This window comes from Citrus clementina, unplaced genomic scaffold, assembly GCF_000493195.1.
Source record: "Citrus clementina cultivar Clemenules unplaced genomic scaffold, Citrus_clementina_v1.0 scaffold_2, whole genome shotgun sequence".
Lineage (NCBI taxonomy): Eukaryota > Viridiplantae > Streptophyta > Magnoliopsida > Sapindales > Rutaceae > Citrus > Citrus x clementina.
Window position 1 is genome coordinate 27,947,156 of NW_006262688.1, and position 25,251 is coordinate 27,972,406.

At 34.6% G+C, this 25,251-nt stretch overlaps 4 protein-coding genes and 1 non-coding gene across 8 annotated transcripts; 2 read left to right on the top strand and 3 right to left on the bottom strand.

The window, feature by feature from the left end:
* Window positions 1-1,254: 1,254 nt before the first annotated feature.
* On the bottom strand, window positions 1,255-2,798 carry LOC18053562 (myb-related protein 308). The gene is made up of 3 exons (XM_006448224.2): window positions 2,552-2,798; window positions 2,296-2,425; window positions 1,255-2,063 (listed from the first exon to the last, which is right to left on the bottom strand). The coding sequence occupies exons 1-3, from the start codon at window positions 2,679-2,681 to the stop codon at window positions 1,679-1,681; spliced, it is 645 nt and encodes a 214-aa protein (XP_006448287.1). The 5' UTR covers window positions 2,682-2,798; the 3' UTR covers window positions 1,255-1,678.
* Window positions 2,799-9,857: 7,059 nt separating this feature from the next.
* Window positions 9,858-9,931, top strand: TRNAN-GUU. The gene has a single exon. It is a non-coding gene; the product is annotated as a tRNA-Asn (tRNA).
* Window positions 9,932-11,034: 1,103 nt separating this feature from the next.
* On the bottom strand, window positions 11,035-14,245 carry LOC18053563 (multicopper oxidase LPR1). Its single transcript, XM_006448225.2, has 3 exons — window positions 13,736-14,245; window positions 11,228-12,685; window positions 11,035-11,134 (listed from the first exon to the last, which is right to left on the bottom strand). The coding sequence occupies exons 1-3, from the start codon at window positions 13,961-13,963 to the stop codon at window positions 11,081-11,083; spliced, it is 1,740 nt and encodes a 579-aa protein (XP_006448288.1). The 5' UTR covers window positions 13,964-14,245; the 3' UTR covers window positions 11,035-11,080.
* Window positions 14,246-16,691: 2,446 nt separating this feature from the next.
* LOC18053564 (actin-interacting protein 1-1) lies at window positions 16,692-22,235 on the top strand. 4 transcript variants are annotated; one of them, XR_002907197.1, is made up of 8 exons: window positions 16,692-17,204; window positions 17,613-17,774; window positions 18,001-18,187; window positions 18,377-18,802; window positions 19,123-19,530; window positions 19,725-20,018; window positions 21,035-21,414; window positions 21,901-22,235. XR_002907197.1 is itself a non-coding variant. In XM_024191377.1 (7 exons), exons 1-6 carry the CDS (start codon window positions 16,807-16,809, stop codon window positions 19,980-19,982), a joined length of 1,839 nt encoding a protein of 612 aa, XP_024047145.1. In that variant the 5' UTR covers window positions 16,692-16,806; the 3' UTR covers window positions 19,983-20,018; window positions 21,035-21,487. The 4 variants fall into 4 exon arrangements, 2 of the variants coding, with proteins under 2 accessions (XP_024047145.1, XP_006448289.1); XR_002907198.1 differs by having other exon boundaries at window positions 21,169-21,414; XM_024191377.1 differs by lacking the exon at window positions 21,901-22,235 and having other exon boundaries at window positions 21,035-21,487.
* A 31-nt stretch (window positions 22,236-22,266) lies between these two features.
* Window positions 22,267-24,844, bottom strand: LOC18053565 (heavy metal-associated isoprenylated plant protein 37). Its single transcript, XM_006448227.2, has 4 exons — window positions 24,638-24,844; window positions 24,457-24,539; window positions 24,222-24,297; window positions 22,267-23,570 (listed from the first exon to the last, which is right to left on the bottom strand). The coding sequence occupies exons 2-4, from the start codon at window positions 24,493-24,495 to the stop codon at window positions 22,477-22,479; spliced, it is 1,209 nt and encodes a 402-aa protein (XP_006448290.1). The 5' UTR covers window positions 24,496-24,539; window positions 24,638-24,844; the 3' UTR covers window positions 22,267-22,476.
* Between the last annotated feature and the right edge of the window lie 407 nt (window positions 24,845-25,251).

Genomic DNA, 25,251 nt, shown 5'->3' on the forward strand with positions numbered 1-25,251 from the left:
ACTTTTATTTCATAATTATTGTAAGTGCAAAAAAATACAAACACTTATACTGCACCGCGCGCGTGTTCACTAAAAACCATTAATTCAAATCATGGATATATTTTGCATGGGTCTCGGATTAAAGATCAATGCAAGTACGGTTTATATTGATCCTACATTTAAAAATCAATATAAGATATAACTATGTTAACGGTGGATTGAAAATCAACATCCATCAATTGATTCATATCTGCAAAAAAAAGTAGGAATAACTAGACCTGAAAATATTGACAAATGGCAGTGCGTGATTACTAACGGAATCACGTGCAAGTAATTTAGATACAGAAAAAAAGGGTTACCAAATCTAACAGTGTAAAATAAATGGAAGAAATGGATGATGGGAATTTAGATTTGAGGTAAAGTTTCCCACCAGTCCCGCATTTCTTGGTCTATAAATAAATAGAGACCAAAAGAATTGAGAAAGGATCTTTTAGCTATTTAAGAAATCTAGATCTAAATAATTCCTAATCCATAAAAACTAATTTGAGTATTAAAGTACCTTTTGCTGGTATATGCTTAATTTCACCGAAACCTTCAAAAGAAGATTGTTTCTAAAGTTTCCAAGGCAATCAGGTATGATTAATCACTCAGATTCGGACTAACGAAGGTTGTAAGAACTTTCACTTATATTATTTTTTCCTTAGTAGTTGTGGCTTAGAAGTTAAAACATTTCAATACTGAACATGGCTTAAAGCTTTTAGAAATTGTTCTTCTTTTTTTCTCAAAATAAAATCGTTGGATCTTGATGGAATTTGTACATTTCTTTTCATATGGTTTACTCTATTTTTCATGTATTATATTCCATGGTACAGTGTGCTCATATAATCCTGAAATTAAATTATTAATCATCGGCCTCGCGCAACAGCTTAATAGCTAAATCTAAAGATGTATGAAAATTTTCAATTCATGCATGCTATAAATCTATTTCTCAGATCATGATTCTTTCTTGATCTTGGGCAGCTTACCGGTTTCTGATTTTTGGTTAACTGGTTATTAAATAAAAATGTAAAAGTAGTTACGTCTTATACAATTTCAGATACACTTGTGAAGTTCACATAAAAAAGGATCCTAACGCCTACCTAAGTCCCCTCTCTCATGATTTCAGTTCTTTCTAAATTTTGGTTAATCAGCAAAATCTGTGGTCAACGACTTAAAATCAATTACATATGCATACACAGAATTTGGAAATTACTATATATGAGCTAAATGGCGGTAAATCGACATTCACATTATATATGTATGGGTATGTATTCTAATCATGCCAATCCATTTCCTTTACACTTTCCAGTTATGTCAATAAATTAATGGATTTCTTCTTTCCAGCTCAAGACTTAAGAGTGACTAAAAGCTATACATTGTCTGTACATGTGTGTGTGTGTGGCGTAGGCTACTTTCAGCTGCATGTTTGAGAGCCGAGCGTCTTCCCTTTATAATGCACCGCAACAATGATTGGGATGCTTAATTATTTTATGTCATCCTTAATTGTAATTGTGGAAAAAATAATCAACACGTACAAAATCAGATCCTAATCCAGTCATCACTTATTGTACGTACTGCATGCCATACTCAGACAAATTTTGTGAAATTGATTATTGAAAGAGAACAAGTGTTGCAGAAGAGGCCGAGAGAGACCTTGGTTTCAATTCGGCAGCTCACTATCATTCTTCTTCTCTGTATTTGCTTTATTAGCAAGTGATGGTGATGAAGAAGAAGAAGGAATGCTCATTGTGAGATCAAGATTCAAATCAGGCAATAATCTACATGGCTCATCCTCCCAGCAACTCCCAGCATCAGATGCTTGATAAATATCGTCACCGCGGGGTTTGACTGCTGGTTCATTCATATCAACTAATTGCTGCCCCAAAGATGTTGCACCAGTAGAATTGTGAGGAAGGCTGTGGTGCAACCGATGATTTTTCGGATCAATTCCCATATTTATAAGCTTTCTCCTTAAATGAGAGTTCCAATAATTCTTCACTTCATTAGCGGTACGGCCAGGCAATCTTCCAGCAATCAATGACCACCTAAAAATATTATAAGCACCATTGTCAAAATTTTAGCATCCCCAGACTTGTTGCAATGATTTGATGATGTACATAGTACTTGTGTACAATGTTTTTCCTGTAATTGAGCTGAAAAGATGAATTTTTTTTTTTCATATTTTTGCTTAAGAGAAAGAAAGATGACGGTAAATTAAAGAGGGAATCTGATCAATAGGGGCGTATCATGCATATATATTTATAATTATACTGTAACCTATTGCCTAGAAGTGCGTGAAGCTTGATGATGAGATCTTCTTCATCTTCAGCAAAGTTGCCTCTTTTAAGGTCAGGCCTCAGATAGTTTATCCATCTCAGCCTACAACTTTTACCGCAGCGAGCCAGGCCTGATCAATAAAGCAAATAAAAAAGGATAAAGGAACAAACAAAATAAACCCATTCTTTTGCCTCGTTCTACATATGCTTTCTTAATTTCCACTATTATTATTTTGTAATATTATGAGATAAATTACCTGCAGCCTGAGGGAGGGTACGCCAGCAGCCTTCGCCATGTTTACGAATATAATCAATGAGCTTCTGGTCTTCTTGCTTGGACCAAGCTCCTTTGTTTGTGTCTTGCTTATCACAGCAAGGCTTCCGCATTGTGTAAGTTAAGATCACAACCTTAAATTATTATTCTTGAGAAACCTAGCTGATGGATAATGCTGTGATCGAATGAAGAAATGGAGAGAATTAAGCTGAAGAAGATTTGGAGCTAAAGAAAAGAGCAATGTGGGTGGGTGGGTGGGTGGTGGGGGTACGTGTGTATATATATATATAACTGCTAGGGTAGTTTGGATATGAAGACGAAGAGAGCAAAATTAAGTTGACTTGGACCGGTGGTTTAGCCATGCTTGGGAAAGTGAGACTGTGAGAGGTTTCAAAGAGGATGAGCAGGTACACGCTGTTTGACAAATTTTGATTGTGAGTTAGTTGCCGTTAAGTAGAAGTCCTTGTCTTTCACCCATAACCACAGTTACGTTATAAATGATACCAGCATACATATCTCAATACCTCATTATGTTTTCGTGGTTTTTTTTTTTTTTTTGGTTATAAATTAATTAACAATATTTTATGGGTTATTTACATTATTATTGTTTTTGTTTGTTTGACAAAAGAGCTTCTGTTCATGACACAAACAAAGTAATTAATATTACATTTCCAAAAGTATTATTCCAATATTTGCTTTGTTAAATAACTGGGCAATAATTGACACATTCATTTATTGGATACTCAATTTTATAATTTATCAAATTACTTATCAATTCATCTGAAAATGAATATCAGTTTGGTTGACGAGATGTAGTAAAAAGTATTATTTAACATTTAAAGGGTCCAAATGATCATATTTCATAACTAAAAAGAGATACCTTCTCTATATATAAATTACCATTTGAATAAATAAAAAAATAAATTCTTTGAAATAAAGAAATCTGAATCCTCCTAGTCAGATATATCCCTACTTGATTGGGTATAACGTTTCCGTTACACTAAAAATTACAAAATAAATGAATGAATAAATAAAAAGAGAAGAAGAATAAGAGCATCTCCAAAAAGGTCTTTAAATTTTACTCTTCAAATTTCAATTTGCTTACTGATGTGGCAAATAAGTGTATAAAAAAATATAATCCCCTCCAAAAGAGTCACCAAATAAGAATAAATTAATATTATTTTAATCAAATCTTTCCCACTATCAAATTGAATTGTTATTATATTTTTTAAAAGAAACATAAATAATAATTATTGTAGTCTTATCTTTTCAATAAATAATAATAAATATTAATAGAAGAGGGAGAAACTCACTCGGCAATATTAAAGAGTTAGAAACAAATCTTATTTGAAGAATCTAAATTAAAGTATCTTTTGGAGTGTTTAATATTGATATGGCTCTTCAAATAAGAAGTAGAATCTTATTTGAAGAGTCTTTTGGAGATGCTCTAAGCAAAACAGATTGAAAACCTAAAGGAAGTTGGCAATGTCACGTTTTTATTACTTTGACTGATGGTTTTCGATATTTATCATGTAACAGAACAAACAGTCCTATCATTGGCTTCCCCTACTTCCCTTTATTTCAATCTCATTCATATATTTAGGAATTTTAAAGTGTAGGAAAGTCCAGAAAAGTATATAAACAGTGGGGTTTATGTACTCTAAATTTTAAGTCTCTTAAACTCCACGGTTTTAAAGTTTTTTCGGACTTTTCCTACACTTTAAAATCCTGGACCAGCCTAACTCACTTGTGATCATCGAAATTAATAAATTTTTAGTTAAAAATATTTCATGCCATGGAGAGCTAATTAGAAGAAAATAATATCATTTTTTTAATGCACAAAACTCAAACATTGAATTTTTTCCGTGTGAGTTTTTTTAACTCTATCTATTTTTTATTAACAAAATAAAGTTGGTGGGTTTAACTCATATTTAAAATCTAGTTAATGAGTTATATTTTTCATTTTCAATAGTCCATTTAGCTTAATTGTTTATAGGTGTAGATTTTAGGCTACAACTTTAAAGTATTTTGGTAAATATTTACAACTATAACTTGAAAGTTAGAGTGATTTTACCCCAACCTTTTTCTATGAATAATTTGTATTATCTTTAATTTTTCAGAGTTATATTTACGAAATATTATTAACTTTTATTTTACACATATATATTTAATAACCCATATATGTTTTACATATATAATATTTTACCACATATTTTATATTATGTATGTATGTGCGTACATATGTATTTATATATAATTTTGTAGTGAGGGCCATTAACTGACCAAAAAAAAAGTCTCCAATGTATTGAAATATGTGGTTTTTTTTTAATATATTTTACGAACATTCTCATTAGATAAGAATTATACATATGTATGTATATATATCGGAGATTATTCTAAACTAATTATAGGGATTTAAGATAGCTAAATTTTAGATATAAATTAACCCACCGACTTATTTAATGGATTGAATCTTACAGATGTACTACGAAGCTCAACTAACTAAGAGAAAGTGACCCAATCCAAAAGAAACCAATATGTGAGAAGCTTATTCATCAAATTATGTATTATCAATTGGAGAAGTACCTACCGTTTCAAGGTTCATGACCGGCATGCATTAGTACTTGCAAACATTTATGACTAGACACAATTCAGCGAGAGCAATTTATACTATGTTTGGACTTCTTGTTTAGCACATGTTTCTCGCGCTCCATGTACTGTTCAAAAGCAAGAAAGATCGGTGGGACTTTTGATGAGAATGAGAGATTGAGAGGTAAACAAAGGAGATGCCAAGTTCTTATCTATAATTAAGATGTATACATATACATTTTATTGTTTCTTGGAATATATAGCAACAGGTCAAGCAAAGATTAACTATCAATCTAACCCAAATTCATTTAACTGCAAGAGGTAGGTAGCTGTGGAATTGGACCATTAATGGATTGAATCAATAGATGCAGCTAAATTTTAGAATTCGATCACTTACAGTGTCTGGATATGATTTCGCATTTTGTTTAAGAATCCGATCAGTAGATTCCATGCATGCTTGCTTCAAGCATAGATTTTTAAGACATTTCTATAAATAAATATTCAACTTCAAGCGGAGATCAACGCAAATCAAGAAAACCTAATTTCGAATGTGCCTGCGTGCTTTGCTAGCTAGCCTGTTTCCAAGAAAATGGAGGCAATTAGAAAAGTAGAATCTTTTCTTCTAATGTTTTCGCATCCGTAGACTGCGTCACAGCCTCAAGGACATGCAAATGTATAAATAATATTCAAAATAAATAAATAAATAAAACCTAGCTCCCTGCCTCACAATTCACATACCTACCGTCTTTGCAACCAGAAGTCATCTTACTATCCTTGATTTTTTTTTTTTTTTTGGGTTATAGCAGAACATTTATTGAGCTGAATTAGATTTAATTAATTAATTGGCTACCGACTGGAATAGATTTAATTAATTGAATTGATATGAGCACAAATTTAGAAAGCCTTGTTATCCAATAGTAATGCTTGAGCTATACAACAACATTGGAATTGATAGTTCAAACAACGACGTGTCGCTTCATGTGGATTGGAAAATTGACGATAAAAACTTTTACATGAATAAAAATTGATGTTTGATTGAGTTAGCACAGTTCTTCTGCTGGTTCGCGCTTGAATAGACTGGCAGGTGATGACTTTTTCTTTCCAATATATTTTTTTAAAAGTCATCACCTGCCACTGATGACTTGTATATAGGGATGGCAAAATCTGGATCTGGGTTCGGGTTTAGTCTTTTCGGATTCGGACCCGGATATTTTTTTTTTTTTCCGGACCCGAATTTTAACTCGGATTTTTTTACCCGGATCCGGGTCCGGGTTCAACCCGGAAAAATCCGGGTTTTCGGATTCTGGGTTTTGAACCCGGATCAATGAATCAATATTAATTTCTAAAATTCTAAAAATAAAAAATTAATACATTTCTAAACAATAACATATTTAGATTAATCAATAAAATTAATTAAAAAATAATATAAAAATTAAATATCCGGGTCTGGGTTTCGGATGTCCGGGTTAACCTAAACCCGGACCTGGACCCGGATATATCTGGGTTATTAAAATTTATTCCGGACCTGAATTTTTTTATATTCCGGTGCGGGTTCAACCCGGCCCAGATTATCCGGGTCCGGGTTATTTTGCCATCCCTACTTGTATATATATAAAAAAATTGACCTGTTAATTAAAAAGAAAAAAAAATTGATGCAATTTGTCCACTTCAAATTATGCGATTAGTCAATTACTCTTTCATTTCTAATGGTAGTTTAGAAAATTCAATGAAATAAAAATAGAATGGAAACCTCTTTTCAAGACATTTATAAAAAGGATTAGAATTCTGTCATGATCTAATCTTATACTGAGAAAAAATTCAAGTGCTGATTAGTAGTTCCTAAATTAAAGGAATAAAAAAGTTAAATCTTACCCATACATCGAAGGTAATACAACTGATTGTATAATTGAATTTAATATAATTGCTACTATATACTATAATGCTTTTTAAAAATAAATGCACACATGGTCATAGTATCATTTACTTAGTATATAATTGACATGATATCTCTGAAATATTCTAAAATTTATCCACTAAAAAAATATGACATAAGATTTTAAAAACTTAAAAGAGATTAGAAGAGGTATCCAATCCATGTCATTGAAATTTGATTATAATGTTATGGACAATTAATTTACATGCATGCATAGGAGGACATTGTAATTTATATTTATATATTGTTACTACCTAAAAAGTGGATGTTAGGCCCAAAGGCCTAGTCTAACCACAAGGTACGCGTCTCATGGACGCCCAAGCCCTTGTACTATATGTTATGGTTTGGAAGGTACAGATATACGAAAGTAAGAGTTAATTCACATTAAATATTTAGCTAAGCCCACTTCGAGGACTTTTTAGCCTATATAAGAGAATGCCTTATGAAACGAGCTAGTAAAGAACCAATTATTCTATAAAAAAAAAGCTAAAAATATGTCTAGTTTAAACACCAAATCCTAAATCACATACATAAATTGTTGATAAATTGTTGATTTACATGCATCAACAATTGTTTTGCTTTTAGATTAATAGTCAAGGAGTTAGTAGATAATTAGTGGCTAAAGAGGCTCATTTTGGTAAGAATGCATCGCAATTGAACTAAATGCATGACTGAAGCTTGCATAAGATAAAATGCAGCCTAACAAGTTTGTATGAGGTAGATCCTCGTATAGCCTACTGTAAATTTAAGCATCATAATAATGTGAAAATGGAAAGGATGGTATGGAGAATTGATTGGTTCTCAATCAAAACTCCAAGTAGAATTATTAACAGTGAGGGCAGTCATTTCGTTTTGAGTTAAGTGATTTAAGAGAAAATTAAAGTGACTTAAGGGCATGTTTGGTTGCTGTATTATAACTTCTCATTACATTAGCTTTATACAAGCCCATGTTTGGTAAGTTAAAAGCTACAAAAACACTGCATAATGGGCCAATCTAATGCGGCAAACTGCCGCTTGCTCTTTCCTTTTTTTTTTTTTTTCCTTTTCGTTTCCAACTTTCCAGCTTTTGCTAACTTTTGCTTTTACTTTAATTTTATTATAATAATAATAATAAATATTATTTTTTAATTTAATATTATATTATTTAATATTTGTTTCCTTTTCGTTTGCTCTTTCCTTTTTTTTTTGTTTCCTTTTCGTTTCCAACTTTCCAGCTTTTGCTAACTTTTGCTTTTACTTTAATTTTATTATTATAATAATAATAATAATAATAATATTTTTAATTTAATATTATATTATTTAATATTTTTATTTTTTTACATTATAATTATTAATATAAATAAATGATTTATTATTCAATAATATTATATTCTATTTTTTTTATTTTTACATTTTAATTTATTAATAAATTTATAATTTATTATGACTAATAATAAATATTTAAATATGAATAATATTAATTTAAAATTAATAATAATATAAATATAAATATAAAATATTAATACAATTTAAATATATTAATATAATATAATATTTAATTTAAATTAATCAAAAAAATTATTACAGTACAGTGTAATACCAAACATTGTACAGTATTATTATAATACAATGCTAATGCAATACAGCATAATATAATACACCAGCATTAAAATAATGCAATACAGCATAATATAATACGTGTACCAAACGCACCCTAAGAGCATTTTCAAAACTCATTTTCTCTAAAAAAAAAAATCATTTTTTAGATTCAGTTTGTAAATGTTTTTCAAAAACTATTTATGAGAAAACGTGCTTAAAATTCTTTCAAAAAACATTTTTCGAGAAACCATTTTGCAGATTCATTTCAAGAAACATTTCCTAAGATAGTTTCCAAACACATTTTCATATTCATTTTTTTAAATATTCAATTTTATCACATTTTTCCTAATTACACTTTGTAGGCTATTAAAATCGTAACACATTAATATTAAATCATTGGTTCTCCATTATTCATTAGTGTATTTCGCTCCCACACTACGGTTCACACCAGGTATCATTATTGTTTTTAAGCCCAAAACCCGCCACTCAACAAAACAACAACCATAACCAAAGTTGCAATATGAGCTTATTTAGGTCATGTTAATGCCTAAATATATTTTTAGATCTTGCTCTTTAGACCACATAACAGAATCAAGTAAATCGCATACCACTAAATTTGAATTTTCAATTAGCCCCAATTTTATTTCAATCAAGAAGGAGTCAACTCTTGTGACACATGATCGGGTGAATTTCTATAAAAAAAAAAAACACATGTTACAACTTAAAATTTGGCATGCTATAATTGCTTGCTTGGTATGAATCAAATTCGAATGGCCTTTTTTCTCCACGCACAAACCTCCCCGGCTCCTCCCCCCCCCCCCCCCCCCCCCCGGGGGGGGGGGGGCCCCTTTTCTTGTCAGCTGTAACTTGAAGGATTCCATTTTGGACCATCCTTCTCCCCTTCCCTTCTACATATGTAGCAAATTAAGTATAATAATGGAAATAACAAACGATAGAGTTGCTTGTGGGGAACTGTCATTGTGGACAAGAATTGCTTTACTGACTTGGCTCAATCTTTATATAGGTTCTTAAAAAATTGTACATTCAATCATTTTTCTCTTGGCATTTAGCATTTATAATTGTACATCATGTGCCGTACGCTACCGAATGCAATTTATGATTGGCGAAAAGTTACAGTAAAATTATTCAATTAATTTTTATTCTATTGTTACTTCCCCATAAGTCACAAGCTGGAATAGCTCAGTTGGTTAGAGCGTGTGGCTGTTAACCACAAGGTCGGAGGTTCAAGCCCTCCTTCTAGCGGCATTTTTGAAATGTTTCGCCCTTTTTTTTCTCTGGGATAGATTTCACTTATTGTTTCTTCATCTACAGTTCTACATTTACAAATTATCGCAATTTAGGTAGTCAGTCTTTTTGTCATTGAAAATTAGTGTTACTATCGATTCACTGCTATTAAGTTTACAAATCAAATTGAAACTCCGAATGAAAATCTCTAAAATTGAACACCTAATGAACAAAAGATGGTTGGCTATAAACCCAATTGAAGTGAAACGAGACGTAAAAGTTGAAACAATATTAATTATCGTTCATTTTATTTGGTGGAAGTCATGACATTAAAAATTGGGACCTCTATGTAGAGGTGTAATATTAGTACTTAGAAAATGAAAATGCTTTATTTTAAGCGACATGGACAAACATATTGTTCGAACCTATGTGTTTATTTAACTTGTGCTTTCATTGAAACAATATGATAAAAGTAAAAAGGATCTATAACTTATATCTACTCTTTTGAATATTTTAACATGTGCATTAATATTATTGACTAGCTGTTTTCTGTTTCCGTCAAAATGTATCACACAGTGTTAATGAACCAAAAGAAAGTGTTTTCAACTACCAACTAGTTTTACACTTAATATGAATTAGTCTAATTTTCAATACGCTATTATTATTTTTACTACTACTACTACTATTATTATTATTATTATTATTATTAGATCAAATACTTGTGGGCTTCAAAAGGCTTTTAGACAATGGGCCGTCTTTTGGGAAGGCCCACAATGCTCCCCAAATGTTGTCTCAAAATTTGCTAGCGAATCTCCTTCAAACTTCCAAATTAACATTATTCAAAAAGTAAAAAAAAAAAATCCATAATAATATCATCGCTCTAAAGTTGACCGGAATCCTTTCTTAGAGTTTCATAAAATTGTTAGAAATTTCATTGTAATGGCTTTCATTTTCTTAGATACTATGAGCATTATATATAATTATTCTCAAGTATGGACGTCCATATTTTTTTTAATGCAGACATATTTTTAAATTATTTAATTTAAAAAAATTAAAAATCAATTCTCTTAAATTTCATATTTTAAAAATATATCCGCATAAAAATTAAATAAAAACGCCCGATCAATAAAAAGTTTTTGAGAGCATAAAGAGATCTATTTAAACTTCTCACTTGATTAACTTCAGAGGCCTCATCATCACATTGTCCTCGTGATCCAAAACCTGCATGCGTTAGAGGTTAATTTAATAACGTAAAATCATAAAACTTTCCCATTGAAAGATGAAAAGTAAACAAGAAATTAAGAATTTACTTACATGGCAATGATACACGTAACCAGGCTCGGCGGTCGGATCAAACGGATACGATGCATTAGAATGTATGTAAGAAAACCTCACCAATATTTTTGTCACGTATCCTGGCGTCATCTTGTACACGTTCTTCCACCCCTTCTCATGTTCCGACACCTCTAGTTTCTTGCCACGTGCATGCTTGCTTATGTGGCACTTGATCGCGTCGTTATATTTTGTCATACAAGCTTTAAACTCTTCCAGTTTCACCAACTCCCTCTGATCCAACACCACGAACAGTCCCAGATGAATGTGTAATGGATGATTGTCCTCCGTTAGATTGATCACGTTCCACACTTCACTGGTCCCAGCCTTGGGTGTTTCAGTCACGCGTTCCTCGTATGATTTTCCATTGATGAACAGATGTGTGGGCTCATCAATGTCGCTGGTGTACTCGTACAGAGCAATGTAACGTGTCCTCGATGCACTCGATAGATCAGGAGATGGGTATTTTATCAACTTCTCTGGTACGCGCCACGTGTCAAGCTCGCGATTTTTCTTTATGATAAATTTCATCACCTTACCATTGGCATCATTGACCGGGTCACCTGATGGGTAAGGATACGGTGCGTCGTTTGCTAGGATAGCAACGTCAGACTTTGATTCAGAAAAGTCAATGACCACGTCAGCAATCTCTGATGGGGCCAGAAGGGTCTCATTGGTCACTACCGGTCTTCCAAGGTATGCTGAATCAGCTGCCACGTGGATGAATCTCAGACCGTTGGTGAAGAAAAATCTATAGAATCTGGCATTGCTGGCATTGATGATGCGGAATCTATATTTTCGACGTCGTGCCGTCATACGCGGCCATGCTTTCCCGTTAACAATAATCGCGTCACCGAAATACTCAGGTTGCCACTGTGGGTGTATAGAGGGGTTATTTCCTGTAGAGTTCATGTATATCGAACCATCGGTGCGAAAGCTACGATCAAAGACGACCAAGGGTCGATCGAACTCATCACCGCTGGGGAGTAGAAGTGGGGTCTCAACATCATGATGGCGAATAATGTAGGCCCCAACTAAGCCAGCCAAAAGGTTGATCCTAGTCAAGCCCATGGCATGATCATGGTACCACAAATTCCCCGGCTGTTGCATGTTGTGATAGTGGTAAGTTTTCTTAGTCCAAGTGGGTCCCGTTTCTTTAAATCCGGCGGTGAACCATGAATTTGCGTTTCCATCACTCTCGGGTTCATCAATGCCTCCATGGAGGTGCACTACAGTAGGAATTCCCTTCTTCTTGCGTGGAATGGCAGTTGGAATTGTGGGGTCCCATGGAAGTATGTGTTTTGAAGGGAGATGATTTTGCCACGTCACGTAGGTGTCAATCCCATGGAGGGCCTCGATGGTTGGACCAGGGACTGTTGCTGTGTGCTTCGATGTACCGTAGGCATAGACTGGGGTTGGAGGTAGGTCTCTGTGGAATTTCTGCAATAGAAAGAAAAAAGATAAGCCAGAAATGTTGATTAAGAACAGAATAATAATGAACTCTGGGTCCCCCACATTGACTAAACAAAATAAATGTACAGAGAAAACCAAGGCAAAAAAATTAAGGACATGTGTCACGTGAGCTTGTGGCCTAAATAAAATGCTTGTAGATAAAGTACCACCTTTTTTTTTTTTTTATTAAGGTGATTTTTCTCATGAACACGAATGCATCCTAATTCTTAAGTCACAATTGATGTCAACAAAAGAGTAAGAGAAGTTAATTAAAAAGAATTTTACATACGAAATTTGAAGAAAGAGAATCTTACCAAATCCTTCATGTGCTTTAAGCACATGTTTGGTTGCGAGTTTCAATTGGTACTAATACTTAATATAATGGTTTCTACTTTCTACTTTCTGTAGGTTTTTTAATTTTTTAATTTTGATTTAATTTTGTGCATCATTCGAGGATTAATGAGTTATTATTTATTGAAAAAAAAAAAAAGAACTTAGGTTAAGTCTTGGAGAGAGAACTACACATTGTGAAAGAAAATTCTGAAATTTTTATGGAAATTAAATTAAGGAAATGCGTAAATATATATAGAAGCTTGACTGTTAGAATGTGAAGAGAAATAAGTATTACTTAAATACTATTAGATGCGGTCTTGAAGAAGAGTCAGTCGGCAACTGCCTATATTGAATATATACCCAATGAACCGGCCGAATGGAGAAAAGATAGATAACACTGTTATCATATGTTCATATTTTATAGCAACAGATCGCCAATAAGCAATACTAAGGCCTCAATGAATTGATTGAATATTACAAGCTTCTGAAATTAGGATTCAGGTGCAGAGATATGTTGCAAATTCATGCACGTATAAGAGTACTCAATAAACACATAGTATGTGTCGAAGTTCTATGATGGAAAAAATGGCCGGATATATCTTAATTCAATTACTTGGTGCCCAGAAGACTGGCCCAGAAAAGCAGTGAATCGAAAAAGAACTTTTGAGTAGAAAGAAAGAAAGAAATGATTTAAATTACGCTTACCCATTTCTTTTTGAACATGCCAATCTTGAGTTTCTTTGGTTTTGGAGCACCATTTGCAGCATCTTCAAAGCATTTTATTTTAGGCATATCTGGAAGCTCATCAACAAACATCTCCAATTGTGATGGATTTATTAGCCTTTCTTCTGTCCGTGCAGCTGAGCTTATCATCACTCTCGCCGCGGCCAAAAACATCAAATAAAGAAACAAAACTCTCTCCACGATAGCCATTAGTCTCTTGGTTGCATGCAGAGAGAGTAAGAAGAGAAGAAAATAGAAATTAAATCGAAATTGTGAATGTGTATGTTCAATAGTTGTCGATGAGAATTATTGAACGAGGAGGCCTAAATTTTTCTCTTGGTGGTGGGGTTCGATGTTTCTGAAAAAGAAAGCTAGCCTTGTGAAAGGAGCTGCCCAATTCCAGAGCGTGCATGACTTTTCAATATGGAAGTTTTATGACATCTTTTGTCTACTTCCCTTTCTAATATGTGGGCAACAATTTTTTTGCCTTGCACGGATTCTTGAAATTAACAAAAGCTTAATAAATTGTTTTGCTTATGTGGTTTGTTGGTGCTCTCATACTCTCGTACATTCTTATGATATAAGGTTGTGTAAAAGATAAGCACTCAACTCTGTCTAGTTAGCACCTACATAAAATTTGGTTTTATTTGGAGTTGAATTAACAGCTACAGATTAATTGACAATCGGCAAATAGGGATACTCATAATTTATAATTATTTATTAATAACCTTTGACATAAATGAGTTGTATCGAACGAACATCTTGCTGGGCATATATTATATTCTCATTGTCTCTACTTTATAAAAAGATTATTCTTTGTCCTTTCTCATATACTTTGGATATTGAGTATTGACATTATTCTCCAAGTAAATAATTCTAGTTTTAAAATCCACTTTTCTCAATGGCTTTCCCTAGAAAGTACATAAATTAAAGTAAGTTAAAGCAAATGATTCTCGACCTATTTGGTGGCCATTTTTTTGCTGGATGTATTATAATTGTATATATTAAGTTCAAGAGCACTATGTTAGTGAGATTACAGGTTGGCCCATAAAAACAAGGATTAATTTTTTTTTTTAAAAAAAAGTGAAGGATAAAAAAAAAATCAAGAAAATGATATGGTAATTCTATCATTAAGTTCAATAATTAATGCATACCCAGGTAGAAAATATAATTGGTAAAATGTTAATGCTAGAAGGGCAGTCAAATTTTATGAATGTTATGGCTGTTATAGTTACCACAACCAACCGACTCCGAATCCACACTGTCCAAAAAATGTTGATAATTTATGTTGAAAATATGTATGGATTAATCGTTTCTTGAAGTCAAACGTAGTAAACTTAATATGGAAATTACAAAATTGATTAAATATTAGTTGTTTTATAATAATTAGTTGTCAGTGGGCGGAACCCGTGGAAGCATGGAAGCAAGCAATTAAAATTTTGTTTGTTATTGCATTTTATCTTTTTTTTTTCTCCCCGTTGTTGTGAACAAAATGGACCATATACTTCAAATCATAAACATAAAATTTAGTTAATAATAATAATTTAAAAAAAGAACGAAGACCATTTGATAGAATATATTCATGTCTAGCTTCTGGCTTCTGCCCGAAAACATCGACATGATCAGTGAAGAGAGTCCACATGTTTGATCAAATAAAATTCCAAAAAAGGGACCATCTTTTGGCCCCAGGTTTTGCATGGAATCAACTCTTCACAGAAGCACTTTTGTTTCTTCCGTCTGTCCTTGTTTTCATTTTTTGGACCAATTTTGGTTCGTTTAAATTTTTAATTTAATTTAATTTTTGGCAAGAATTGGATTCGACAAGACAACATTAGTACTCCACCTTCATATTTGCAATTTTGCAGAATGAATTTCAAACACCAACTCACCAAGCAGCAATTTCTTTTTTTAATTCGGTTCACCATAATGAAAATTTAATGCGGTAATTCTTTGCTTTTCTTGTCCGAATTCCATAGATGGAGAATGACTAAGGGATTAAAAAAAAAAGAAAAAAGAAAAAAAAATCCATCCGTCAAATCCAGTTATTATCAGTCATCATTGCAAAGTGTAATTTTCCAGTTCTGCTTGTTGGTGCTGTCTCTGTTTAGAGGTCATGAACTATGATTGATGCCATCTTTTCAGGTGATCAGCGAAGAAGCACTTTCAAATCTTGTCCCGGATTATATATTTATTTGCTTCTTGCGCTGCCTTTGTGGATCTCCCAAGTGTAAAGCACCTTCATATATATATATATATTGGTTTAGGCATTACCTACTTTGTTGAATGGGGCAATTAATGACTAATTGAAAAATCTGTACTGATAATATAGAAACTTAATTAGTCTAAGTGGCCCATGAGTGAAAATTTGATATCACGTTCGGCACTTGATTGCCCATGAACTTTTCAAGTCCGCGGTAAACACCATTAGCAACCCTTGGTTGCCCATTAGTTCAATACATTTGATAACCTTGACAATTAATGTTCAGTGTAATAATATAATTATGAATTCTAAATTTTTAAATAATTTAATTATGGTGCTACAAGATTTCTTGTACCTCAGTTGAGTGAGGTGTCGGCTCCTCCCCTTGTTTGTAATTAGGAGGTGAGATGAATTGTATTGTGAACAAGAACAACAGTCAAATTAATCTCATAAAATGAAAGATTAAATAAGTAAGAACGATTTATTTGTATTGGCGGGTGTGAAAATTATAACAAAAAGGGCAAAATGGAAATAGAGTGGGTGTATTGAGAACTTAAAATCAAGAAATTAAATGATGGGTACTTTAGAAATGGGGTATATTGAGATAAAAGCGTGGGTCTACTTGTGATAAACTTTAGGCATATAGCATTCGCTGGGACCCGACAACAAAAAGGGCACCTAATTGTCGAACCCATTATTAATCCAGCTCGACCCGAGCCCATTTCGGTCGCCCGCCAACTCGTTCAAAAATCCTCCCTCAATTCCCGGCCAATTCAGAGCTTCATCCTTCTTCTTAACATAACTAACCAAAGCTAACTCAAAATCCAAAACCCAAGATCAACAAATTTCAACAATGGCCGAAGTACATCTCTCAGAAACCTACGCATGCGCGCCATCCACCGAGCGCGGCCGCGGAATTCTGATCTCCGGCAATCCGAAAACAGACACCATTCTCTACTGCAACGGGCGGTCCGTTTTGATCCGCTACTTGGACAAGCCGCTCCACGTGGAGTTCTACGGGGAGCACGGGTACCCGGTCACCGTGGCCCGTTACTCGCCCAATGGCGAGTGGATCGCGTCTGCTGACGTGTCGGGGTCCGTTAGGATTTGGGGGACCCACAATGGATTCGTGCTTAAGAATGAGTTTAAGGTTTTGTCGGGTCGGATCGATGATTTACAGTGGTCACCTGATGGGCTGAGGATTGTTGCGTGTGGTGATGGCAAGGGAAAGTCGTTCGTTCGCGCCTTTATGTGAGTTTTGTTAATTATTGTTAATATTTCTAAGAAAAAAACACATGCACAGACACTTGAGAAAAAAAAAAAGGGGAAGCACTTTTTAACAAGTAAAGTTTGGGTAAGAAAAACATTTGAATTGCTTTTTTAAATGTTTTAAGAGAAATTGCGGCTGCAATAGACAAAATCGCTTACGGGGAAAAAGAAAAAAAAAAATTACAGAGCGACGGATTTCAGTTTCACACTTCGGAGTGAAATGATTTTGCCACCATCAACTACTAAAAATATTGACCCTATCGCTTTCTTGATATTAGTGAATTAGATGAAGTGATTCCTGAAAAAGCATCAACAGAAATATCCGGTGCAAATGCTTTTAGTGCTTGGAATTGTTATATATTAACGCAATATTTGCATGTGTTGATGTAGGTGGGATTCAGGCACTACGGTGGGAGACTTTGATGGCCACTCGAGGCGTGTCCTGAGCTGTGAATTTAAACCAACAAGGCCATTTCGTATCGCCACATGTGGGGAGGATTTCTTGGTGAATTTTTATGAAGGTCCACCATTTAAGTTCAAGCTGTCTCACAGGTTACTAACTTTTAAACTGGTGTTGTTCCTTTAATGCTTTCATGGTTTTACAAAATTCAAAAGAGATCCTGACATGGAACCTCAACTACGGTCCTAATTCTTTGTGAAGCTGTGAATGGGCTAAAATGAAAGACCTTATGAGTACATGTTACATAGTGAGAGAGTCACTTGTAGAGTTATTCTTTAATGTTTCTTACTATATAATGTTTCTGCGCTGGATCTGCAGGGAGCACTCAAACTTTGTCAACTGTATTAGATTCTCACCAGATGGAAGCAAATTAATTAGTGTAAGCTCAGATAGGAAGGGTTTAATATACGATGGGAAGAGTGGGGAAAAGATTGGAGAGTTGTCCTCAGAAGATGGTCACCATGGCAGTATATATGCAGTTAGTTGGAGTCCTGATGGTAAAAAGGTAAGCTTCGTGTTTTGTTTGATTCGGCTGCTTGAAAGTTCATGTCTTGTAAGGAGATTTGCATTTATTAATTTATCAGGACTGAGGTTTTTTGATAAATTTTCCCACACCACAGTGTTGTATGATTGCAAGGTTGCTTGCCTGCTACATGTTTGGGTACATTCTAATGTGTGTATTGAACAAACTCAGGTTCTCACTGTGTCTGCTGACAAGTCTGCCAAAGTCTGGGAGATTCTTGAAGATGGTAGTGGGGGAAGGGTAATTAAAACATTTCCCAGTTCCACATCCAATGCAGTGGAGGACATGCTTGTTGGATGCCTTTGGCAGAATGATCATCTCATCACTGTTTCCCTTGGTGGAATAATTAGCATTTTTTCCGCAAGCAATCTTGATAAAGCTCCTCTATCATTTTCTGGACACGTGAAGAATGTCAGTACATTAACTGCTCTTAAAAACAGCCAACAGACAATCCTGTCCAGCAGCTATGACGGTGTCATCATTAAATGGATCCGAGGTGTTGGGTACAGTAGTAAATTAGAGAAGAAATATGATGCTAAGATTAAATGTTTAGCAGCAGTTGAAGAAGTGATTTTTACAGCTGGGTTTGATAACAAGGTGCCTATAGGGGAGAACATATATTAATTATTAGTCTTGTTTATGTTGACATAAAAGGATAAAGGGGGTTCGTGTTTTTATCTTCTAAAAGAATTCATTACAGTAAACCTCATAACAATCATTTATCTTTAATTGCATATTGGAGTCAATCATGTATTAACTCCTTGATTCAAAAAGTAAATCCTAGTTGAGAAGATAACATCATATGTATTCTGACTTGTGTGCTGTACACTTGTATTAAAATTTTCGAGTGTGTTTTGCCTTAACTTGCATCATTACTTTTCTTAATTGACAGTGATTAACTTTTACCGAATTTTCAGGTATGGAGAGTTCCCCTGTGCGAAGGGGAATGTGGAGATGCAGAGCATATTGATGTTGGTAGTCAGCCTTTGGACCTGAGCCTTGCCCTTAGTTCCCCTGAACTGGCTTTGGTTTCAACTGAATCTGGAGTTATCCTGCTTGATAGTTTGAAAGTGATGTCAAAGATTGATCTTGGGTTTACTGTAACAGCATGTGCAATTGCACCTGATGGAAGTGAAGCCATTGTGGGTGGTCAGAATGGGAAGTTGCACATATATTCCATCTCAGGAAATACTCTTACAGAAGAAATGGTTCTTGAGAAGCATAGAGGTGCACTTACTGTGATACAATATTCACCAGATGTATCCATGTTTGCTTCAGCTGATGGCAATCGTGAAGCCATTGTTTGGGACCGTGTGTCCAAAGAGGTAAGTTAGTTGGCTCAAATGACAGGATTTCAATTCATGTGATGTAAAAGAAGGCTTTCTCATTGTTGGATTTATGCAGCTTGTTTGTTACTAAAAGTCTACCACCGTCTCTGATCAAGTCTAAGGCTCCCTCTTAAATGTCATGCATTCCTTTCTTAAGCTGTTAAATGTTTCTGATATTTATTTTCTTGCAGGTGAAGCTTAATAACATGTTGTTTCACACTGCTCGCATCAATTGCCTAGCTTGGTCTCCCAGTAGCACTATGGTGGCTACTGGTTCGATTGACACTTGTGTCATCATTTATGAAATTGGGAAACCTGCTTCGAGTCGCATAACGATAAAGAATGCTCATGTGGGTGGAGTCTATGGCGTGGCTTTTATGGATGACTTTAACGTGGTGAGTTCAGGAGAGGATGCTTGTATACGTGTGTGGAGATTAGCAATGGAATAAGAGGAAAGACTACTGCCTCCTACATGCCTAATGCAGGTTTGTGATAGGAAGGTTTTGTAAATGAAGTATTCATGAAATTGCTTCGGTGGCATTGCATAAAGGAAATAGTAGCACAAGAAGTAAGAAAATAAAACAAAACAAAAGGTCATGCTTGTTCGATATTGTAAGTTCATATCTAAAATTCTTGTATAATAGTCAATTTGATGCAGGAAAGGAAAGGAATTTGTGGATAGGATTTTGTTGTAAAGACTATGTGACTCTCAGTAAGCTAGGAATTTTATTTATTTATTGTTGTTTACCTATGACATTTAATATGTGCAAGTTTTACATGATTTTGCATACAAGTTGCATTAATAACGCAGCTCATGCATATTAGGGGCATTTAGGAATTTGGTCGGATATATTGTTGAGTTAGCAGGTAGTTACTGACTACTGAGAAAGAAACTTGGTAAATGAGCACTGCCCAATTTGTGCATGAACAAACTACAGAGTTCACTCAAAGGAAGAAAATTATCTATGTTTGTTTCTCTTGTCGTCATTGGTAAAAAATTCTCTTTTACATGATGCAGCAACTAGACTGAACTCTATTTGTTCCAAAGGAAATGTTTGAAATAATGGCTTTTCCAGTTATACTTGAGAAAAATTTTGTAATTGTAATTTCTTTCAGATAATGTAAGATGTTGGAAAATAAGGAGGTAAAGCACAAGACTAAAATTCATAGGTCGGCCAAATGCTCAAAGATAAATGTAAAATTGTAAAGGGTTACATCTTTTTCATTGACGTCAATGACTGGTCCATCAAATCGCCTATTGATACTGCATAAATGAATTCAATTAATGACTTGAATGTGTGGATTGTTAAAAGGGAGGTAGAAATGTCACAAAATCCAATATTTTATTCTATAGAAGATAGAAAATCTCATAGACCCTCAAATCCTGGTCAACTTTGCAACTTTAATCTCAGAGTTTTTTTTTTTTTTTCATAAAGAAAAGCTTGTTTTTATGATACCTTTCAGTATATTAAAACGATCTATTATAATTCCCATGTTGCAGGTAGGAAGGATTGCATCTTAAATTATGCCATTGTCAAAACATATAGTTGTGGCATGTACTTGTGGAGGGTAATATTGCAGTTTTTAAATCCCAATCCATTATTGCCACAAACTTATAGTGCTTGCTTGCTGCAGCTTGGGACTTGATTTGTATAGCAGGCTTTGCAGCCAATGGATCTGGAGAGATTGATCCTAGTAATATTTGCTTTGCTCTTTATCAATTGTCACGTACATTTATCCAAATCCAATTAATTTGATATGAAAAGCAAACTGCAAGAGTGCACAGAGGATCACAGCCAGGGAAGCTATTGCGAGCACAAGCCTCTGCAGAGGAAGCTCTGGCAGACTAACAGAATAAAACGACACTTTAAGATGATAAAGGTGATTTTGTGTTTCCCTTCTCGTATAGCATGTCTACATTTTTTTGGTTCCTTGGACAAAGAAATTTGTTCAATGTTTGTGATAGTAGCACTTCCATGTATCTGTTATACAAGGTTACTACTCTAGTCCTCTGAGTTTGTTTGTCAATTTCTTTTCAGTTACATGAGCTTTATGTGTTACATTAATCTTTGGGTAACAATTACAGATATGTTGTTTGCTTTGTATTTTATTCTCTTTGCAAAGTCACATGGCTTTCTAATCATATAAAACGGATTGATCTTAAGACTTATAAAGTGAGTAGTAGGCCTCATCTTTCTTAATTCCATGTTGGATTTTTCTAATCGCAATTCATTTTGCACCTAAGTTACTTTTTATTAGTAAATACTTTTGTGCATACCATCACGCCTGTATCACCACACCAATGCTTGGCAATATTTTCATTTCCCATAGTTGAGCCACTCACAGTTTGTTTATTTTATTTTACAGTCCTCTTGTCGGTGACAGGCATCACTGTCAACTACACCAATAATGCACGGAAATAACACGAGCATATCCACCTAACGTGCACATAAATTCGATACATTGTCAACCCAGCTGTTCCTACCCTCTGCACAAAGTGTCATCATGTGTCTGCTCATACTACAGTAACCAAGGTCACCTTGTCTGCTCTTGGAATATAATAAAGGAGAGACTTTAAATTGAGCACGGAATGGTCCTCAAATTCAAAAACCGCACACCAAGATTTATATTCATGTAGTTATTAGATATCAATCTCCAATTCTGATTGTTAATTATTAAGTCTTATTAGTTCATCATATTCCATAGATCAAAACCAGTCCTCAAGCAAAGACAAACCAAAGCAGATAGAGCTGGAATTAGATAAAGAAGTAAGACATCATGATGTTAACAACTACACAAGCACACTGATAAGAGAATCACTAGGACATCAACACTAGTCCAAATACAGTCAAAAAGCAACTGCCACTTGCTTTACCGAGAGAGAATTTTCAAGTCAAACAAACAACATTCTCTCCCTTTTACATATATCTATTTTTGTATTCATTACATTATGGAGCAGCTGCTTGTGTTCTCGTCGCTGAACATATGGGTTGTTGCTGATGCTACAGAGTGGTCACCGCTATAATTAGGTTGCTCAGGATAGGAGTATGGAGCTGGGCTATAATTATAGTAGTATCCAGTGTTTGGAGGAACAAAAGGGGACCTATGATACATCATCTGGGGTTGTTGCATGGCATGCCTGTTTTGCATGTTCATGTTCATCATCATTTGTGATGGATGGTTCATTCCATTCATGTTCATGAGCATGGCTGATGGGGGGTATTGACCTGTACCATTTGGAAATCCTGCTGCTGCAGTGGAATTCTGAAAACCATTGTTGGGTTGAACCGCTTGAAACCCATTCAAGCCATTGGCACTGCCTCTTAAAGCAGCAGCAGCGGACGGAATATTAGCACCGTTTCCATGAAATCCAGCAAGATTCATCATAGCATTTATATCATTTCCCCTTTTGACATCCCCACCACCACCACCACCACCACCACCACCACCATTGATGTTTCCACCATTCAAAACATTGTTCATTTTCAGAGCTTCCATGGTTTTCTGATCAATCCCATTAGGATTAATGACCTTCATTCCCACATTCTGATTTGGGTTCCCTTTCTTTCCGGCATTTCCATTTCCCACATTGTTGTTCATTTTATTATTAGTGTTGGAGGCTGCAGCAGCAGCCATGGCCCCGACAGCTTTCTTTGCATTATTTGCATCCATAGCTTGCGGCCTGAGTAAACCAAGTTGACCCAGTTGGTTTGCTTTGAGAAACGACAGTTCATCTTCATAGTCTTCTTCATCATCATCAAAATAATCATCGTCGTCCTCAGAGATGAATGTGGGGAACTTCTGCTGGTTTTTGAGGGGCTCAAAGCCCTTCATCAAACCCTGCTTTTGGCCTTTGTTGTTGTTCTTGTCATCTTTGATGCAGTTGTTCTTTTGATTCTGGTTTTGGTTGGATTTCTGAGACCAAAGCTCAGCATGCTTCCCTGCTCTAACCAGTTTCTTGATCAATGTTGCAGAATCAACACTTCCTGAAACTGTCACTTTCTGCTGCTCTGCATCTATATTTACTTGGTAAACTCCTGTAACAAAGGAGACAAATACAAATGCAAATAAATTAGACATGCATAAAGACAATTTATTAAGACTTGTGTTTAGGACATTCCACAAACCTATGTCCTATTACCTCTAGTGACGAACAAGAAGCAGATCATTAATTTCTGGGTTATCACTTATCAAGACTTCCAAAGGTGCCAGTACTCGTTACGAATTAAGGTTAAAAAATTGGTCAAACCAGACCATCAATGAATTTCATCATACTTCACATAAATAATTCACAAAGAGAAATCGTCTTTCTTATTATCTAAATCCTAGAGAGTGAGATGATTCAAGGCAATAGTGGCAGGAAATGATGGCAGAACTACACAACCAGTAGTAAGCCATGGCCATGAAAGTACAGCAACCAACTTGGGAAACACACCTCCCTAAGGTCAAGGTAAAAGTGTTAGGTTCAGTTAATAGGTATTTTTCTATCATGCAGAACCATATTTCCTAGTAATTTTTCATACATTTTCCCAGTAACCAAACACCACTTCAGAAAAGTAATTATACTAAATACCAAAAAGCAGGCAAAACATTCCACAAATAGGTCTCCCACAAAGAACAAAAGTGCAACACCTGTTTAGAGGGGAAAAAAAAGAAAGAAAGAAAGAAAGTGATAAGAAAGCGAGCACCTTCAATTCTCTGAAGCAATTTCTTGACTTTCTGCTTACAGCCATCACAGTGGATGTTCACTTTGAGGACGCAGGTCTGCAGACAAAGCAAACAACAAAAAACATGAAGAAAGATTCTTGAGGAAAAGACGTTATCCACTTTGCTAGGACAAAAAGAAATACAATAAAGAAGAAGAGACTTTAAAAATAAATAAATAAACAAGATAAAAAGAGAATGTGGTTAGGAGAGAAAGACCTGGATCTTGAGAAGCTTAAAGTCTTCTTCTTTAGTCATTTCTTCACTTCAGGGTGCTACCTGTTTGTACTGTGAACGAAAGCCTACAAAGCAAAATAAGGAAAAGTTTAAAACACTCACCTAAAAGCTAGTGGGGTTTGTTAGCTCTAAAACAATAGAAAATAGATTCCACTTTCTTTACTTTGCTGTAATCTCTTCTTGTAGTTGTTGTTCAAAAAGCAAACAAAAGAAATGCACATGGGCTTTGGTGCTTCAGAGATAAAAATTATATTGACATTAGTAGCAGAAGCAAAGAGAGACAAAAGTCATGATAGAAATGAGAGTTGGAAGAAGGATATATAAGTAAACTGAAAAAAGAAAAAGAGAGAGAGAGAGAGAGGTAGAAATGGTGGTAGCTAGTGGCTAACTGAGTACTGAAATGATGTGATTTAACTTTAAAAAACTGAGCCGAAAAACGATAAAAGAAGAACAGCGACTTGACAGGCCGACTTCTATCCCTGTCCCTGCTGCTTTGCTTGTCACAGTTAAGTAAGTAAAAGCGTTTTTTATTTTTCTTTTTTAACTTCTTGAAATCGAGAAAAAGTTGATTAATGTGTTTGAGCTTTGTTTGCGAGCAGTGCATTGGTTGTTTCAAACTTCGAACTTATTTCTCTTATGGTAGTCAGTTCATTGATTCTTGAGCCCAACGGGCTTGTCTAACTAAGTCTTGATTCTCGCTCTAACATATTGTTTGATTGGGATCATAATATTTCACTTTCCTCTGGGCAGTTCGTTGGACACCAATCCATAATGGTT